General features: G+C 39.2%; 2 protein-coding genes across 4 annotated transcripts in view; both read right to left on the bottom strand.

The window, feature by feature from the left end:
• The window catches only part of RAD54B (RAD54 homolog B), a 63,725-nt gene that overhangs the window by 27,782 nt on the left and 17,209 nt on the right, over window positions 1–18,734 (bottom strand). The window lies entirely within an intron of this gene.
• On the bottom strand, window positions 7,554–18,454 carry FSBP (fibrinogen silencer binding protein). The gene is made up of 2 exons (XM_071421585.1): window positions 17,416–18,454; window positions 7,554–13,154 (listed from the first exon to the last, which is right to left on the bottom strand). Exons 1-2 carry the CDS (start codon window positions 17,784–17,786, stop codon window positions 12,629–12,631), a joined length of 897 nt encoding a protein of 298 aa, XP_071277686.1. The 5' UTR covers window positions 17,787–18,454; the 3' UTR covers window positions 7,554–12,628.

Raw genomic sequence — 18,734 nt, 5'->3', positions numbered from 1 at the left:
GAATGAGTCCCCAGGGTAAGCCCAGCGTTCATTTCCAGGGCACGGTGGCTCCGCACCGTAAGCACAGCGTTGCCCTGAGGAGCACTGCAGAGGGGCACGCTCCAGTGAGCCGGGCACTGGCACCTTGGCCTGGGTGTGGTTTAATGGATGCCTTAACCCCATCCAACTGCAGGCTGCTGCCAAAGCCCATGAGCTCACCTTTCCTTCCCTCTCCTGCTCTGCTTCTCATCCACCAGCTGCAGGAAAGCCAGCCCAATGAATCCCATCACTACAGCCAATACAGGGAAGGGGTATGTGCAGTTTGGACCAAGCAGACTGGGAGGCTGCCCATCTTTTTTGTAGCAGCTGCTGTTAGGTTGGGGTGATTTTCAAACCATGGGTCCTGTGTTACCCATCACCTTCACACCTGAACTTCCATGACATAAGCAGGTATGAAACAACAGGTGAGTTTTCCCTCAACTGCTCTGAATCTTCTCAATCAAAAGTACTGGCACAATGCAAAAATTACAGCTTAGAGAGGACAATTTTGATTCAAGTTGCACTCTGTAGCACTAAAGAATAATTAAGAAGTAGAGGGAAGCAAATAAAAAAATCTGAACTGCAGCAAAAGGAGATTGAGGCTTTGAATGAACCACAGCCCAAACAATGCCAGTGCTCTGCTGTAGCCTCTGCAGTGACTCTGCTCAGGTGCCATCAGTCTGCTCCATGGAGCCTGCACCATCTCCTTCTTCTGAGCAGAGGAAGTAATCGAAAAGTTCCTTAATTAATTTGTAACATTTTGAGAACAGACATTTACATAACAGTTAAATGTCTAGTTGCCTATGGAAGATCTATATGTCACACACTCCGAAGATATCCCAGGCATATTTAAAGAAATATGAGTCAGATAGCATTATCTTTCACTTGCAAAGCTATTTCAGTCTAATAATAAACTTAATACTATGCTACCATGTAAATGTATATCAGTGTGCCTCCCAGATGGAAAAAACAATGTAATAACTCTTCCCATGGAACTTCTGTGAGACCTCAGGAGGAGTGCAAACAGTAAGAGTCAAGCTGGCTTGCCCTAAACCTGCAGGAATCAATGACAGTTGGGATTACATTTCAGAGTAATTTGATTACAAGCCCGTGCTTTGTACCTCTCTTTCCAAGAGAAAATGTATTTGTAATTCATTTCTCATGTATGAGCATAGATAACAAACTCACCTAAAGAATGATATTTCAAGCAGAAATATTTTCTTTGGACAACATATAATTGTTCTAAATCCAAAATTATTTTTAAAGAAAAATGCAAATGATTAAAAAAAATATTTTTAAACTTCTGTTTCAAAGTCTCTTAATTATCTGAAATGCCAATCAAACTAGCCTCTAGATTCCTGACTATGCAATACTATGGGGATTTCCTTTAGTAGATTTTATTTTACAAAGCTAATAACTTTGCCAGGTCTTCATAGCTAATAATTTTGCCAGGCCTCCATGAGTCCATAGTACATCTTCCATGCTAGCTGTCTCAGTTTAAGCACACATATTCACACACATGCACAATGTTCATAAAAACTGGCAGTGAAAGAAAAATCACTGTTTATAAGAAAAAAAATCACAGATGAATCCAGTCTTAGCCACAATGAACTCTTATTTCTTTTAGAAGCTCTACTAACTCAATGCTCTGGCAAAGAATCTAAAAATCTGTGGAGGAGATAACACTTTTTTTTTTTTTTTTTTTTTGCTAAGCTAAAACTTTTTCCATTCCTGAAAGCTAAAATCTCTTAGAAATAAATGCAGTTTGTACAGTATCTACAGCTTAATTTCTTGAGGATTACACACTGGACATGCTCTAACTGAGGCTGAGAACAGGTTTCTCTGTAGTCACAGCTTTCACTGCTCAGACCAAAGTTGAGTTTCTTCCACAATTCCACCGGGGAATTTTTCCATGGCCCTCTCTTTCAGAACATCTTCCCCCCTCCTGATACCAAACAAGTAAGGATGGCAGAAGGGACACAGACCAGCTACAAGGAAAAGCAATTTTGGAGATGAAGCCTGAAAACAAGAAAGACTATTGCTGGAAAGGAATGCTGAGGTTGAACCAGTGGAAAATTGGCAACTGGGTAAAAGACTGGAAGTCTAAACTGGAAGCAGAGCATGCAGGGAAAGGCTAGAAACCAGACAGGGAGTAAAAGAGTAAGAAAACAACAGGATATGTTAGGAAGATGGTTAGGGAGAACCACTCAGGCAGACTGGGATTGGGGTCCAGTATAAGAGTCAAGGACCAGAGAGAGTTGGAATTTTCTGTGTAGGAGGTGGTGCAAAAAAAAAAAAACAAACAACTTAACTGCATCTCATCTCTGACCCTCAAAATGCAAGATTCACTAGAACATGTACAGCTGGAAAACACTGAGGGAAATCACAGGACAACTTGGGAGGAAAAAATGAGAACAGGAGCTGATTAGGCAATGACAGGGAAAATAGAAGTGGAAAATGACAACAGAAGAAACCAACTAAAGACAACATGGTATTGTCACATAAAAAATGGCAAGCAGTTGGGCACAGAAGGGCACTGACTGCACAAAGACATGAAGGGCACTCACATAAACACAACATCCTGGTAAACAGGGCAGGCTCAGGTTTGGTAGCTGCTCCTTTGGGAATAGGAATAGGGCTGCAATGGAAAGTTTAGATGCAATGTAAGAGATGGAGGTAATTAAGCTCCCGAACCGGATCCATTTCACAGATCATTCCCTGGAAGACAAACCCAAATCAATTCTGACTTTAGGACCAGCAGAAGACCAGAATCAGACAAATATCTTTTAGTGGACAAGTCCACATAGGCAAAGCAGGAGCTAGAGCTTGAATCATCATATCACTTTCCCTGAAGTCGCCTCAGTACCTTCTGCCCTTCAACACAAAAAATTTTCGGTCTTTCAATTTCTTTGCTGTCATCAACCTTGGGCAAAACTCACTGGGCAAACCACTGCATGCCTTGATATTAATGGTGTACACTGAATTCAGTGACGTCTTACTGCAGTAATTTGATTTATTACTTTAAAGGGGAAAGATAAGGTTTTCAACCCTGTCTTACATAGATGAAAATACCAACTTATATGGAATAATCTTTTTAGAAATGTTAATTTGCTCCAAAACCCAAAAGATTAACAACCTTATGGTAAGAAACTATGCTACCCATCTGCCCACAACTCCTATGACCCATCTTCATCAAGTGAATAGTTCTAAGGCTGTGAAGTCAAGCAAAGTTTGAAGATGTCAAAAATAAGGTGTTCCAGTGATCTGATCTGCCTCACTGTGCATAAGTATCCATGATAAAGTCTTCAGAGAAAGCATGCTGCACTACAGTGCCATGGGACCTCTTGTTCATTCAGTGCAGAGAACTGCTGGAAAAGCAGGAACAGTGGTAGGAAAAAAGGCTGCTGTTGTCTCTGCCATCCCTGCACTGCTTTATTTTAAATTGCAAAGGTGTGGGATGGACAAGGCTGCAAGGACAGATAGTCAAATCTTGTGGTTAGATAATGAATAATGCCTTAAAGGACTGGACTTTGCTTGCATGCTTTCTGGAGTTTCTCTGTGATGTAAAGAAAGTCATTTAACCCCAACTTTCAGCAAAAAATATTTGTTTGAGCACCTGAGTTATGATTCAGTCTCATTTGTATTAATAGTGAACACTCATGGGTGTAACTGGAAGTTGTGGTTGGGAAAGATTAACTGTACAGTATCCTAAAGCACTGGGACAATGCAGTCCTCCATGATTCAGTCTGCACCATCCATAAAAGTAGAGCCTTTTGGTGTTTTTCTCTCTGCCTCAACTCGCACTTTATCTCCTAGAAAGTGGAGGTTGCATCAACTTTTGTCTCACAAGGATGTTGTGAAACGCAATTACATCTCGTAGGCACTCAGATACTATCACAATGAGCACCAGAGGGAAAAAAAAATTAGCTAAATAATTCAAAATAGTTTGAAAAATGTGCTGAGAACAAGGCGTAGCTCTATAACTGAACAAAGAGGTGGAAAGAAAATACTGAATAGTGACTCACTGAGTTGACCCAGTCCATTCTGTGAACTGGCAAGGAAGCCCACAGAAATACAATCCTTAATCATGTACCTAATGGTGATACCCAACAGAACGTGAAAACTGGGTTCAGGTTGTGTTATTTGCGAGTTTTTGAACACTTGAGTAGTAACCTTTATTTTCAAATAGGAACCTTCTATATACAATAACAGAGCTGGTAGATGTACTTAATTCAAACCTGTAGGAACAATCCTCTCATCGCCATTTAATGAAATATTTACCTCTTAAGGGTATCAGCTGTAGAGGAGGGAGGATGGAGAGCACATACTTTTAAAATTACAGCTCCATGGCAGAAAACTATTCTTCCTAAACCTCTCAGCTGTCTAAAAATCCAACTGACTCCAGCTTTCACTGTAAAAATTTAATGAACTAAGCTGAAAGCTTCTGTCAGGTCTACAGAAATAGATGTGCAAGTCCTATTATCAAAGGAAAAAGCAGCATCATTGAGAATTCTGAAAGGCTGCAGGCATCATTCGGTGCAGTGAGCCAGATCAGCTCAGTAAAACATTGGAACCAGTCAAATGCCATCCAAATCGACTGTTTACTATACTTCTTAATGTTGCCATCCACACTGAAAGTTGTTTTGATTAATTTGTCAAGTAAAGGGGTTTTTACTTCAAAAAATAAATGCAGAAATGAGACCCGAAAGCAAAATTTATTCTTGGGTTCTGTAAATATTGAATGTTATTGCAATAAATTAGAGTGTAAATGTGATATGAAAATATTCCAAATATTTAAATTACCAAAACCCCCACATTATTAGAAAATAGTTAATAGACTATTACACAATCACAGGCTAATTGTAGCCTTCTCAAAAAGCAGTCATTTTTGGAAGCAGTTTGCAGAGATGTAAGTGTTCATCCTTTTGTGTTTAAGTGTAAATGGAAGATATTCAGCTAAACCCGTATGTGGTACTTTGAAAATATGTGGTTTGGCATTCTCTTAAGTATTTCTTATTACTTCTGTCATTTTTTTTTTTAGAAAACTATTAGAGAACTATTTCTGTACTGTACAAAATCTCTGTTTCTGAAATGCAAAGACAGATCAGTAACAAAAAGCAAGCAGGCAGAAAGGGATTTATTAAGATTACATATCCTGCATGTTAACATCTGGTTTTGCACATACTGGAAGTAAAAACACTTTTAATGTCCTGTTTGTGTTTGTTAATGGCCATCTTTGATTTTCCTGGATTGTAGTAAAGAGTCCTTCAAATACAAGTAATCAATAAAACTTATGCCCACTGTCACAAGCATGAAACCCAACATATTCCTGTCCTAAATTATTTAAACAGGACTGCTTAAAATTTATGACATTACCCTGTGAAGAGGCACACAAAGGATGAGTCATATTTTTTAGAACTTTCATGTGTTATGCAGCAATGATTACTTGCAGAGTGGCTGACGAAATATTTGGAAAGGGAAAAAGTAATCTTTCCAAATCAAGTTACATAACTTTGATTTACATAAATGTAATCCATTCAGTAGTTCAAGCAGAAAAGTAATATTTATGGCCCAAACACAAAAACCTAGAGCTTTAGTTGTAATTCTTACTAGGAAAGCAAAATAGAACCAGGAAAATGAAGGAGGGAACAGAAGAAATTCATCACTGTGGAGATACAAGGTGTTTACTGTGCTGCCTTTGTTGGCTCTAGATGTAAGAAAACTGAATACAATTTAAACTGCATTGAAATTCCAATGCAATTAATAAGATGATTCCATGCAGGAAGCCTTAAATTCGTGATGCCTTTAACAGACCCTACTTTATGTCAACCCTGCCTATTTTTGGTCCCGAGCTGACCACTTATATAAGGAAACGCTAGAAGACATGGAGATGTGGCAGCTTTCCATCAGCAGCCCAGCTCTACTTGCTATTCCCAAAGGACTGCTTTGACTCTTGGTGTCACTGGAAAGCCTCTGCAGCACGTGCAGCTCTTCTTCCCAACTGCCCCATGTGTATCTCATTGGGTATATGAGTGCCTACAAACATAAGTGCATGGGCACACTCATGAGAGAAGCATGAGATTTAGAAAAAGATTATCTAAATAATGTATCTCTATTTTCTTTGAAAACAAGCTTTAGAGATGCCCACTAGATCTTCAGAGCTAAAGTATCTGAAACTTTCTGAGTAGATTTAAGTTCTGTACTGCTGAAAAACATCTTTAGTGCCATCTCAGAAGTTCACTTAGGAATTGTGTATTTTCAAAACTCAAGTACAGCAAATTAGCACATATAGTTAGTTACATAACAAAAACTATTCTGAAAGGAATATATTTTATCTAGCAGAAATAATTATAACTAACAGCAAAGGCTAAATTCCCTAAATGAACTTAGTCCAGCCTTTTCTGCACACACACTATGCAGCACTCTGAATCACAGAGCTACAATCCGTACTTTCCAGGCTATTGCTGATCTTTTTGCAAAAGAGCTGGGCCATTACCCATCCAGCTGGACAGACCAACAGCTCCGAAATCTTTACTGCCCCAAAAGAAAGGCACGTGTACTTGAGATCCTTGTTGTCATCTGCAACCCTCTGGACCTAAACAAATGGCTCCCTCACTGAGGCTGTCTGTCCCATTATTGGCAGAACTACAGACACATTTTCTTGCTTTCACTCAAGGTGTTCAGAGCTGAAAACTCCCAGATCCACTCTCAAGAGTGCAATGTGCTCAGGCTAGACAGGCCTGATTCCTAAGAATCAGTTGTTATGGACTAGATCCAAAGTGTAAAAAACTTGTTCCGAAAATGACCACCTTCTGTGTTTGTTAATGACTTACAAATTAAGACAAACTTGAGTGAGGTTTTATATGAATGCCCAAAGACCAGCTTGATGCCAAGTTTCAAGTACTTTTTCAAAAGCACAGGGAAACTGGAACGCTACAAAGGAAAGATGAGAAAAATTCAATATATGCTAAACAGAGTATTCTCCTTGCAATTTGCTTCACAGGAAAAAGATGAGTCATCAACAAACACATATATAGAACACACACACTCCAGCCTGAGAGGAGTTAACAGCATAAAGTGGCTTGGCCAAACTGCCAGTTAATGCTACTAAGGTCATCTTGTCACGTACAACCTTCTGCCAAAGCCTCCTCACAGTGCAAAGCAGTGCAGACATTACTTGGGTGAAACCTGCAGAGCTTACAATTCAATTTTGTCTGGGGGTGGCTTACAGTGCAGCCTGAAACAAATGCCATATTAGAATGGCAAGTGGCCTATGGAAAATGTATCTGCAAACTGCTGCTGAGTTATGATGTATTACTTCTTTCACATGACATATTCAGTGATTAACAACAAATAAAACTCGACACTACTGCAGGTTGTTATGTGATGCAATGTAGGACAAACAATATTGTAGCAACTAACCACAGGCAGTCCAACATCCCTTCTCCCCATCCCCAAACTAGATAAACACTTTGTCTAAGTGCTTCTGCTAAATGAAAGCTAGAAAAAAGTAAAAAAAAAAAAAAAAAAATCAGTCATTTATAAGCTGGTTTACTTATTTCAAGCATGTAGAAAGTTCCAAACTTTGAAAATGTACATATTTTGAGAAAGTATTAGCAATACAGACAAGACTCTTTCAACAACACGCAAAGCAAGCAAATGGCAACACAGAATACTGTAAACAAAATGACAGCCCTAACCACACTGGGCTCTGAAGTCAACCAAATCTGGAGGGGCAATGTAAACCAGTGGAATTGTTTTTCCATTATATTTATGTCAAATTATGCTAGTTATTGTGCCTAACTATAAATGAAAATCAAGAGCCAAAAGGGAATGGCCAGGAAACAATGACTCCTTTTCAAAAAATATATAATTGCATGTATAAAATACAAAAAAAAAAATCAGCAGCATTTTCCAAGTCTACAGTTTTGTTAAAGAGCAAACAGAAATCATAAATTATATGGAGTAACTGCTGATTAAGTATTCAATTAAAATTATATTATATTCTTCTTGTGTGAGTAATACAGAGTCAAACAAGGTGTTATACTGAAGAGATATTTGGATGCATCAACAAATGATTCTGTGCAATCACTGGGATAAAACAGAATGAAAATCCCATAGCATGGAAGAAAGGCAGGGGCAGTGGGGAATGCCAATGCCTACAGATGGCTGAGCTCTCCTTGGGTTCTCTGACCCTCATCCACCTCCCCATACACACAAATCAAAAGCAAGGTTTTCAGCTATCTATTTTACCACTGAACAACTATAGGTTTTACAAGGAAGAATCCACATTTTGTTAGTTAGCATTCAATGGAACTTCAGGAAACTGCATCTTTAGCTGGAGAAAAACTTTACCCAGACAAATTGGATGCCATTCAAGAGCAAGCATCACTACACACACAGGTTGACACCAAGGCAAATACTCTTGGTTTTAGCAAGAGATAAAACACAGAAAGAGAGGTCACCGAATGATTGAAATTTAGTCCTGTATTACACAGACAGCTAACAGACATGATTTTAACTACTGTAAACAGCACTTTTTTTTTTTTTTTTTACTCTAAGACACAGGCAGTAAGATTTTTTAAATTATTTAAGACCTGGATATTGAAAACAGAATAATGGCCTTCCTTGTTAGGTATACACACTGAGAAGCTATATTTAATGCATTTTAATGCTAAAAGTGTTCTTTTTAGAGGCCTCTTTTTATTTTCATAAGCAAAATGGAAAAGTAATCAACATCTTAGGAAAACAACACTTTATCATCTTCTTGAGTTACTGTTTTATTTTTTTAGTGAAGTTGAAATTGACATGGAAGCATCTTAAAGCACTTTAAAAAAAGACATAGGAAATTTTAAAAGACACCTTAGCCAGGCAGCCTGGGTAGCATAATTTCTTGTTTCTTCCTCCCACTCAGAAACAACTATCATTTAATTGTAAGGAAGTAAATGGCTTTGACTATTGGAAATCTAGTGAGCACAAGTTTGCCCAAAGAAGACAGTATGCAAGCTCAAGTTTTAATTGGGGGGGGGAGAATGCCAAGTCAGAAAATGTGTAGAAGTATAAATTAAAGAAATAAATTTAAGCTAGTTAAGTAGAAAATATTAGAAAACAGGGGTTTTGCAATTAGCTACAAGCAATCTCTTGCAGTCTTGGAGTGTTCTCTCTCACCATTTTTACCTGATAAGAATTCTCATCTTAGGCAAGCATTCCACAGGAATCAGAAGCTTACAGGGGGAAGCAGGAACAAAAACAGCAAGATAATTAGGTAGCAGCGATGAAATTATAGACTGATTGCTAACCAGTTACTTGGATGGATGAAATTACACAAGATGCTATCACAATTATCACAAAGTTATCATAGGTACAATTTTTTATTCTAATCCTAAACATAAATCCATTAGATGTTTGGAATTAAGTTACTCCTACAGCCTGTTTATTGCAGTTATCTTAGTAGAAGGACATGAACATATGGTAGAAATTTGTCCTTGCCTAAAATTACTCTGCTTGTACTCTGTACATTATAAACATGCAGACAGGGAATGGCACTGCCAGATGCAGCAAAGGGAGTAAGAGGATAAGAATGAGGGTGAAGGAGGGAAGGGCTTCCTTCCATCCCTTTCACACATGCTAGCACAGTATCATTTGCTGGAACAGTAAAAATTCATAGCACTTCATGGTCCAGAAGGACCAGCCACAGCTGTGGTGCATGTACCCAGCATTAGAAATACATGAAAAAAAAACAGGAACAGGCACGGAGAAGTGAGAAGTCTGACTCAGAAAGACAACCTGATACTGCAAAGCAGATGTGGAGTGGGAAAGAAATGCAAATCCGCCAACATAGAGAGGTATAAGATACAGTCAGCACCACACTGAACTGAGAGGGCAGTATAATGGCACTGAAGGAGGAAACACTTCTCTAATGAAAGGAAATAATCATCTCACTTGTAAAGGAAGGAGCGAGCTCCATGGGCACTCAAGAGATATCTCCCCCTTTCCTAAGCTTCCCAAAAGTCAAAAGAAACAAAACTGAGAACACAGCAAATGAGAAGCATGGGATCTCTGAACTAAAGGTGCTGCTTGCAGATAAGAATAAAAGTCTTCCACTAACAAGTGACACAAAGTCAGAACAATGAAACATGGAAGAACACCAACTATAAGGGGACAGTGCATTTTATTTCTTCACTCATTTACATCCTTCCCCTTCCAACATCAAGAACACAAGGGAGACTTTGCTCTGTGCAGGGTCCTATTTTTGCAACTACTTTGCCTGCCAGTTGAGAAGAGACTATAAGCTTTCCAAGACTGAAAACTCCTCTAGTTCTAGTCCTTGAAATAAAAATACCATGCTAGTAGAAACCCTGGAAGTCACCTCTTCATATAGCATCAGAAGAAAACATCCTGAAGTCTCCAGAGCATTTTGATGGCCAGTGTTAAGAATACCTATAATTCAAAACCACTGCAAGACAATGAGCCATATGGGAATTATTTTATGAACTCTTAAAAACTTTCTCATTTGCATAATATAGAAGAAAAGAAACTAGAAATTAATTCCTTACCACTAGAAACCAGAATTCTGATTTTCAACTGAAAGGATAAGATCAGACATTTCCAAATTACAAGACAAGGCAGGTAATTTAGTGCTGTTTCCCATTTCTGAGAAGCAGAACAAATAAAATCTATATTTATTTAGTAAAGCCAGCATTTTGATTCTTGTAAACTCAGAGAAGTGAGTATCTCCTTGAAGCGTTTCCAGCTACACAAAAACAGATCAATGTCCTTGAAGTAAGAAACACAGCAGAAAGCCAAGGACTGTACTGGAACAAAGGCCACTTATCCAAGCATCATCGTTTTCAGTACACACAAAAATTCCCAGAACACTTACAGTACTCTCTTCTCAAGAAAACAACTGAAAAAGTTTTGAGGAACTCCAGATTGTCAACACCTGTTTTCACTGCTCTATAGTTTTCCTCAGTAAATAAAAGACTCGCTTCCCTTTATTTTTCCTACCTGAAACTTATTAAAGTTATCCTGGGCAGTGACAGTCAAGATTATTATATCACAAAATTTAACTACAATTCTTTAAGCTCCATTAGCTCCTCAACTATGCTTACATGCTTCCAGTCTTCAGTTTTCAGTAAGTACCTACCCCTGTGGTATCTGATTTACTCAGAAGACCAGCAAGGTGTGAGGCTTACCTCACTGAGAGTCTGCTAATGCAGACCACTGCCCCAAGCTTGCATGCAGAGGTTTGTGGGAGTGGAGAAAGAAACCAATTTGGGAAAACAGTGATGACAGAAGCAAGGAAGAAATAGTCTCCTTCCTATTGCTTTTGTTCATTTTGTTGTTGGGGCCCTCTGAGATGGCAGGCATCAGAGGAATTTTATTTCCTTTGTTCTGGCTTTTTCCTTGATGCTGTCCTTCATTTCCTTTTCTTGCTATAAAGGTTAGAGGAAGGGGAAAGTATTGTTACAGGGAATAAGGAGCCAGAGGTCTAAGGCAGCTGTGGATCCATTCACAACAGGCAGGAGACTAAGAATTATGAAGAAATTAATCATCTGGGACTGATATTTTTCATGTATTTTTCTTCCAGTTATTAAAGTTGATCATAACTACAGAGGAAACAGCTGCTACCAGGACAGACAGAAGAATCAATTTTGTTTTCATTTGGGGCTTTTTATTTGAAACTAATCGAAAGATGGGAACAACAGGATCTATAAAAGGGACCCAGAATAACACAATCTGCTGTTGATTTCAAGTCACATGTTACTTACATACAGAAACTATTTTATTTCAGTAGCTTATAGTCATAGTGATATTGATCAAAGGCACCTGCAACTGTCTTGGTTGCACATGCACTGCAGTAATTATGCATGCAAATGAGCAAAGTAGATATTTATGTGGTTGATCACCAGTATAATTACTATAACTGAATACACAATCATGGTAACTGTACACACAAATTACACATGCATGCAGTTTTAAAAACCAAGTGTTGCATTCATCGTCTCTATTTTGATAACATCCTATGGAAACACTTCTCCACTGGAAACAATTAAAAAGTATCAACTTTTAAAAAGATGTGCATTTATTCAACCATCTACTGAACATTAAAAAAATATAACAATCCAGTAATTTTGTTTTCCAAGCTGATATATCAGCAAAACGTCACTACTGTCATAAGATTTACCAAATTAAAAAGAATAAAACATTTAAACATGGCCTCTTATTTCTCCTTCTTATATGCATTTATTTACCTGCAACTTCATTAAGATATTAAAGGTGATTATTTGAAAAAATAATGTATATGACCAAAATTTTTAACAAGAACTGAATTAAATTTCCATTAGCTCATCAAAACTCTAGAGGTAAGTGGAAATGTTTTTAAAGTTTGGATTTTTATCAATCTAAACACTTAAACATGGATTTGACTATACTTTAGACCAGAAGAGTTGGTGCATTCAAACCCACACAAGGTATTTTTCTATGGTACTTAAACAACATATGCTTTCATGTCTCAAGCCCAGATTTTGATTCATCCATATTAACATAAGAAACAATTTTGCATTTATTATTAAGTATTTCAAAGAATATGACAGAAGTAATAAAATATTTAGATATTGCTGTATTCTGGCAGATCACGGCGTAGTCGTATTGCCTTCAGCTTCTCTACTTTGATTTTTGTTCGCAACAGTTCTTCTTCCAATTGCTGCTTTCTTTTCAAACCATCCCTTTTTTCTTGGACATAAAGACCAATTTTTCTTTGGTTTTCTAATATTATTTGATGCTCCTCTTTCAGCATTTGTAACATCTGTGGGTCATAACCACACATTGGTCTAAAGCGTTCTCCAACCTCAAGCCTAAAAAACTCATCTCTTCTTGGTACAGGGGAAGGAGACATCATCACTCTCATATCAACTGAAGACACTGATGTTGAAGGAGACCTTTCCATAATATGCACCAGCTGGTGTTCTTCCTCTTGTTCTAAGTTCTCATTTTGCTGTGAGTCTATAATCAGAGAAGGAGGAGGTTTGACATCCTCTTCTGACTGCAAGTCCATCATGACTGTCGCAGGATGGTGATCCAACATTGCCTGTGGTGAACTGGTACCAGCAATTGTTTCTTTATCGATACTAGCACTAGAACACACAAAATCATATTTAAATAATCCATTAAAAACTATTTTTAAAGGCATAGCTGTAAGTAACCAAAGCTTCATGTGAATACTACTCTGCTATCTATGCCCAGCACTCTATTCCATTACCTGAACACCACTTGTGCCCCTCTTTCTACCACACAGACACAGCCCAGTCTTACTCAGATTTTATTGCTCTAAAGGCAGTACAGAAAATAGAGACCTCGTCTGGTAGGCCCCTCTGACACTGAAGAAGCAAGAAGGGCTATTAATGACACATGAAACTATATTAAAAAAAAAAAAAGCACCAAGTCATGCAAGTAAGAGAGGAAAATGTTTATATAATGTAAAAGGCGATTTTAAAAGGACATTAATTTAGATGGAGTGAACTATGGCAAAAACATTCCCATCTTCCAAATTTATTTGTCTCCCCCTGTTTTAATGTGCTCTGTTTCTGATTCATGCACCCAAGTATTTAGGGTTTTTTTTTCAACATAAAATAATCACTAAATAAAATTACACAAAGAGCCTTGGGAAAAGAAACCAGAGCCTAAAAGACAACCCTTGCTAGTAGATTTGGGAACCAAGCTAATCCTTGCTCATTCTCTTTGAATCGTCCATCTTAATATTTCTTCTGAAGCTTCAAGACACAGAAATGTTTCCATTAAGAACAGGCTATAGTTCTGTGCATTTCTTTTTTAAAGAACAACACCCACTTGACTCATCTGTCTTTGTGTAAGTCCCTGAGTCAGCAGCATCTCAAATCATGATTTGGCATTGCTTTGGCTTTGATGATAATAATGGCTCAAGCTGTTCCTGACACTTGTCTACCATCAGTTGTGTTTGAAACCCTACACTTCTGCACATCACTCCTTTATTCAGGTAATGCTTTTTTAAGCCAGATCAGCTTCTTGATCTATTACTGTACAGATCTACAAAGAATATTTGCAGCATGACTGGGATGGCAGTATAGAGTTACATGGGAACACGAATATATTAACTTGGGATTGACAGCCAAGTCAGTGCACTCTCATGGCCAGGACTGTCTAAAACAGAGGCTGTAACTGGTGCTTGCAGACTCAAAACATTTCTGAACCCTTCAAAAACTGCTGCTAGCAGTCAAAGGCAGCAAGTAGATCCATGATGAACGTAACGTTCACAGATGCTCCCCAATCCTGGAGGACTTGAGTTGCCATCTTAAATCTGGGGGTGAGCAATGGAGTTTTTCTACAACTTAAAATGCCTTCAGAGCCCTTCAAGCCATACACTGAGAAACTATCTGATTATTAAAACACCATCCTGGTTAGTAAGAGATGTAGGTTCAAATTCCCAGAAGCAAAGAAGAAATGTAATTTAGACATCCTGTTCTCACATAAATGCACTACCTCCTTAATGAAAAGGTAGCATGATCCTAACTTCTGGTTCTCCCATGGTCTTCAAAACTCTGGGTTTAAAAGAAATAAGCAATCATAGTTGCATTTTCTGAAGGACCCTGACCTAGCCTGCCATCCATTAACATGAAAATGCATTTTCTATAATAAAAGCATGAAAGTTTCTCAATACTCAGTTGCAAAAAGGCCCATGAGGGTCAGAGCAATATATTTTCCAAAAATAAAGCCTATCAACCACACAAACACAAACTATTTAATCTTAAAATTCTTTAAAAACTACTGTCCATCTGAAGCAGGTATTGAAAACTGACCTTTCATTAATACCCTGAAGAAAAAACCAAGATAAGCTTAATTCTATTGACTGTTACCTGAGCTGCCTATAGAGAATCAATTATATCACCTTACTCCCTTCTACCTCATGCCACAAAGCCTCACTTTTTCCTACATGCTTCTTTCTCACATTGTTTTAGTCCTCTCAGCATAGGAAGCATTATCCTGCACACAAATTTTCACTTTTTTCCCCTGTGCTGAGTGTAATTCTGAGTTTTCCCCCTTTCCACAACAACAGCTTCTAATAAAGCTTCTCTCCTTCTTATTTGCTGGCTCCTGGCCAGCTTCTAGCCTGAGAAAAGTGGAAACAACCAGCAGGAGAAGCAGGTCATTCTGACAAAAGGAAATGGAGAGAGAGCAGAAAGAGAAAGTAAGAGAGGTTAAATAGAAGAAAGAAAGGTGAGATTTTGTGTAGCATAGACTAAAGCCTCTAAACAGTGGAAAAAAATCCAGCTCTTAATAGTGTAATCCACACAGAACTAGAAAAATTACCAGATCTTCAGGTAACTCTGATGAGGCTTGTTTTTTTTTTTTTTTCCCTTAGTCAGCCTCTTAAGTGGAAAACAATTAGACAGCAAAGAGAGAAAGAAGGAATTGAGAAACAAAAGAGCTGCCTGTATGGTGGTTACTAATGTTGTTTCTGACAACTTGACTGAAAGAAAGACAAACAACAGTTACCACAATTGGGGCATGGTGTTTATAAGCCTGCAGGCACCCATGATTCACCAGGTTTCATTTAATCACAGCAAGCTAGAAATTCCTTAAAGGTGCGATTAAGAATTTGGGCTCGTTAGAAGTCATATTTCCCTCCTCCAAAACCTAAGTCATATCCTGGTGAGTTAAAACCCAACACTGGGTTTATAAAATTAGAGTAAAATGCAACTCAGAGAACTATCAAATAATTATGTATTTGGGCAGGGAAAAAAATAATCTTGTAAATTATGTTCTTTTCCTTCAGCCCACAGTGTAGTGGCTGTTCCTAGGAACAACCATTTTGGGTAAGCAGTAATCAAGTCAGTGTTCCCAGACCCATAAAAAACTGCAAAAATTGTTTAAATTACAGGAGACAAACTATGGAGATCATTAGCTCTTAATCATTCACTAACAGCGTCAGTGCTTTTTATAAGCCGATCTACAAACTAAAGTTCTCACACTATGGTTTTTTCCCCCTCCTTACAAAAGTTGGTAGTCAAGACACTGCAACCTTTATTAGCGCAATTAAAAGCCTCATTTTGTTCCAGAGAATTCTTTGGAATGGTTCCTCCAGGGGCATTCATCAGGAGCAGCAGCACAGTCCAGTTGCTTTAGACTTCTTTACGCAAAGGACCCACAACAGAATATTTTTAGAGCATCTGGCATGTTGGGATTTAGACAATTGTTACCATTCAGTTCAACCAGTGGCACCATGAATCCAATTCAGCGAGTGTGCGCATGCCAGCTTTTCTTAGAGCGTTACGCTGCTGCACTCACTATCAGTATATCTGATTAAAATATGGAAAGTTCGCTTCCCATTAATCTGCTTGGGAAAATAAGAAAAATCAGAGCTTTCTCAAGGTTGCTGGGGAGTTATTTGACTTCCCTCCCCCACTCCCTAGCTTAGTTTTTGTATCTGGAGGAACCAAAATCCGACCCAGGCATTTTTTGATCCCTCAAGGACCAATACAGAACCAGCAGAGTGTTGCAAGTCAGATATGAGGGGCATTAGCCAGCTGTGGGAGAAAGCTTGCACAGTGCCTGCCTGTATTATGTCTGGCTCAAATCTAGACAGTGTGTCTCACTTTACTGAGCAGTAAAAAAAAGAAACCTTACAAAAAAAAAAAAGAAAACTTCTAGTGCTGTACCTCTCAGTTTCTCTCTGTATTTAAACTACCTCACATATGACACAAAACTGCTCGGAGTTTAGACTGCAATTAGCTTTGCTCCAGCTTCAGGGAACCATCGTCAGTACAGAAAAGTATAATTTAAAAAAACATTTGCACTCACAAAGGCACTGCAGTGTGGAGAATCAATTTTTTTTTTCTTTAAAGGTTCGGGATTAGCTAAAACATAACATGCAAACACAAAAGTAAATGAGAGAAAAAAGGTGAATAAGATTTCTTGGCTCTATGAACTAACTTTATTAAAAATCCTATATAAACTGGTAACAGTTTCATATGTTGCAAAATGACTGCAGTATTACCTTAAATGGAGGAGAATAGCCATCACTTTGCCAGTGTTTGGATAATCTGCCTATTAAAAGGTAGGGGAGGGGTAGAGGTTGGAGCTACTATTTCTCTTTGATTCTCTCTTAACCCTCACTTTCCAGAGTATGACAAAGACTCTGAAACAAGCTTTGAAAGAGCTGAAAAAAATGAATGCAATGCTAAGTCAACATAAAGGTTCTCATAAAACAACAGCAGTATTATTTTTGTCATTGTTTCCCAATTGGGAATTTTCTCTGATAAACACTTCCTTTAGGAGCCTGAGCACAAGCAAAAGCATTACAAAGTAGATAGGAGGCGCCATAATTTTCATTCAGTAACAAAATAAAAAGAATTGTCTCACCTTTGAACACCGCTCCTGTCTCTTAAACACACATTGGAAATCTGTGGAATCATTTCCACAACTTTCTTGGTTGGCTCGGAAATGCTGCTTTTACAATCTGAGTGAGTCTCCTTTTGCTGCAATAGCTCCTGTTTGGCATATTCTTTGAGCCTCTTGTACAGCGTGCGCAGGCCCTGTGCAGTACGAGGAGGGCGATCTACTCCGATGGCATTGTAGTTATCAGCTATAATATCCCAGCATTTGTTTTTTTCCACTATTACAGAATGCTTATTGGTATGTTCCTCGAGAATTTTAACATACGGCTTCACGAGTTTTAGCAAATCAAGCTTTTCAGATAAGGTAAAATTAGAAGATCTGGCCTTCCCAACCATTGTTATCTTTGAATTAAGGAAGCCGTTCCTGGAGCCACCATGCAGTCCCTAGCTCTGCTCAGCTCTTTTTCACAAACAGAAAAAGATCAGGCTTAACTAGGCTAGTCTCATTTAGGCCCACGCCTACAAGGGAGGGTTTATTAAAATTCCTTCAGCTTAAGCTGACGCAGGTTCAGGAAATCTGCTTAAGCCAAGCCTGACCTACATAAGGCTTCAGACTGAAGAAGGCGAGAAGAAACAAGCAAAATACACTTTTGTATGAAGAGACCAGACATATGCAGGATTTAAAAACATAAAGGTTTAAAGATTAGCACGTTACCCAGCTAAAAATTACCTAATTTAGCTGGAGTAACAAGCTCTGACACATCTCCCAGCTCCCTCACACAATCTCAAACTGAAACCGTGCTGGAGATGATTTTACGTGTAACGACGTCCCCTCCAAAAAAGCAACAATTGCTTTGTGCGAGGCAGGGCGCGTTACGGGGAGCGGGAGGCGAGAGGCGGCGGCGCGTGTGGAGAGAGAGAGCCCCGGCAGAGCCCCCGGCGCCATTTGCATAGAGCTGGTCCTGCTGTCAGTCACTGCGGGGCGGCATCTCCCCCAGCCGGCTGGTTACGCTCGGGCTTCGCCGCAAAGCTCGGCTTCTCCCGCACTTGGCAGCCGGCGACAGCCACCGGCACGGGGGCTTCTTAAAGAGCCCGCTGCGCTCCCCGGCCGAGCTCCGGCGCCGGAGGAGCGGCGCGAACGCCTCGGTGCGAGCGGGCCCCGAGCGCCGCCGCGCCGGCCCTGAGGCGGCTCCCGGGCGAACCCCGGCTTCGCCCTGCGGCCGGGGCTGCGAGCCGGCCCCGCAAGGGCTGGGGCTGCCCGCGGCCGTGACAGATTACCGAGTGCGTTACAGCGTGTGGATACTGGGGTTTTCATAATATCCACCAGCAAACAACTGACTTTTA

Source organism: Agelaius tricolor, unplaced genomic scaffold (genome assembly GCF_023055355.1).
Source record: "Agelaius tricolor isolate 1412-34295 unplaced genomic scaffold, bAgeTri1.0.p SCAF_2, whole genome shotgun sequence".
Taxonomy (NCBI): domain Eukaryota; kingdom Metazoa; phylum Chordata; class Aves; order Passeriformes; family Icteridae; genus Agelaius; species Agelaius tricolor.
This window is presented reverse-complemented; position numbering and strand designations above follow the sequence as displayed.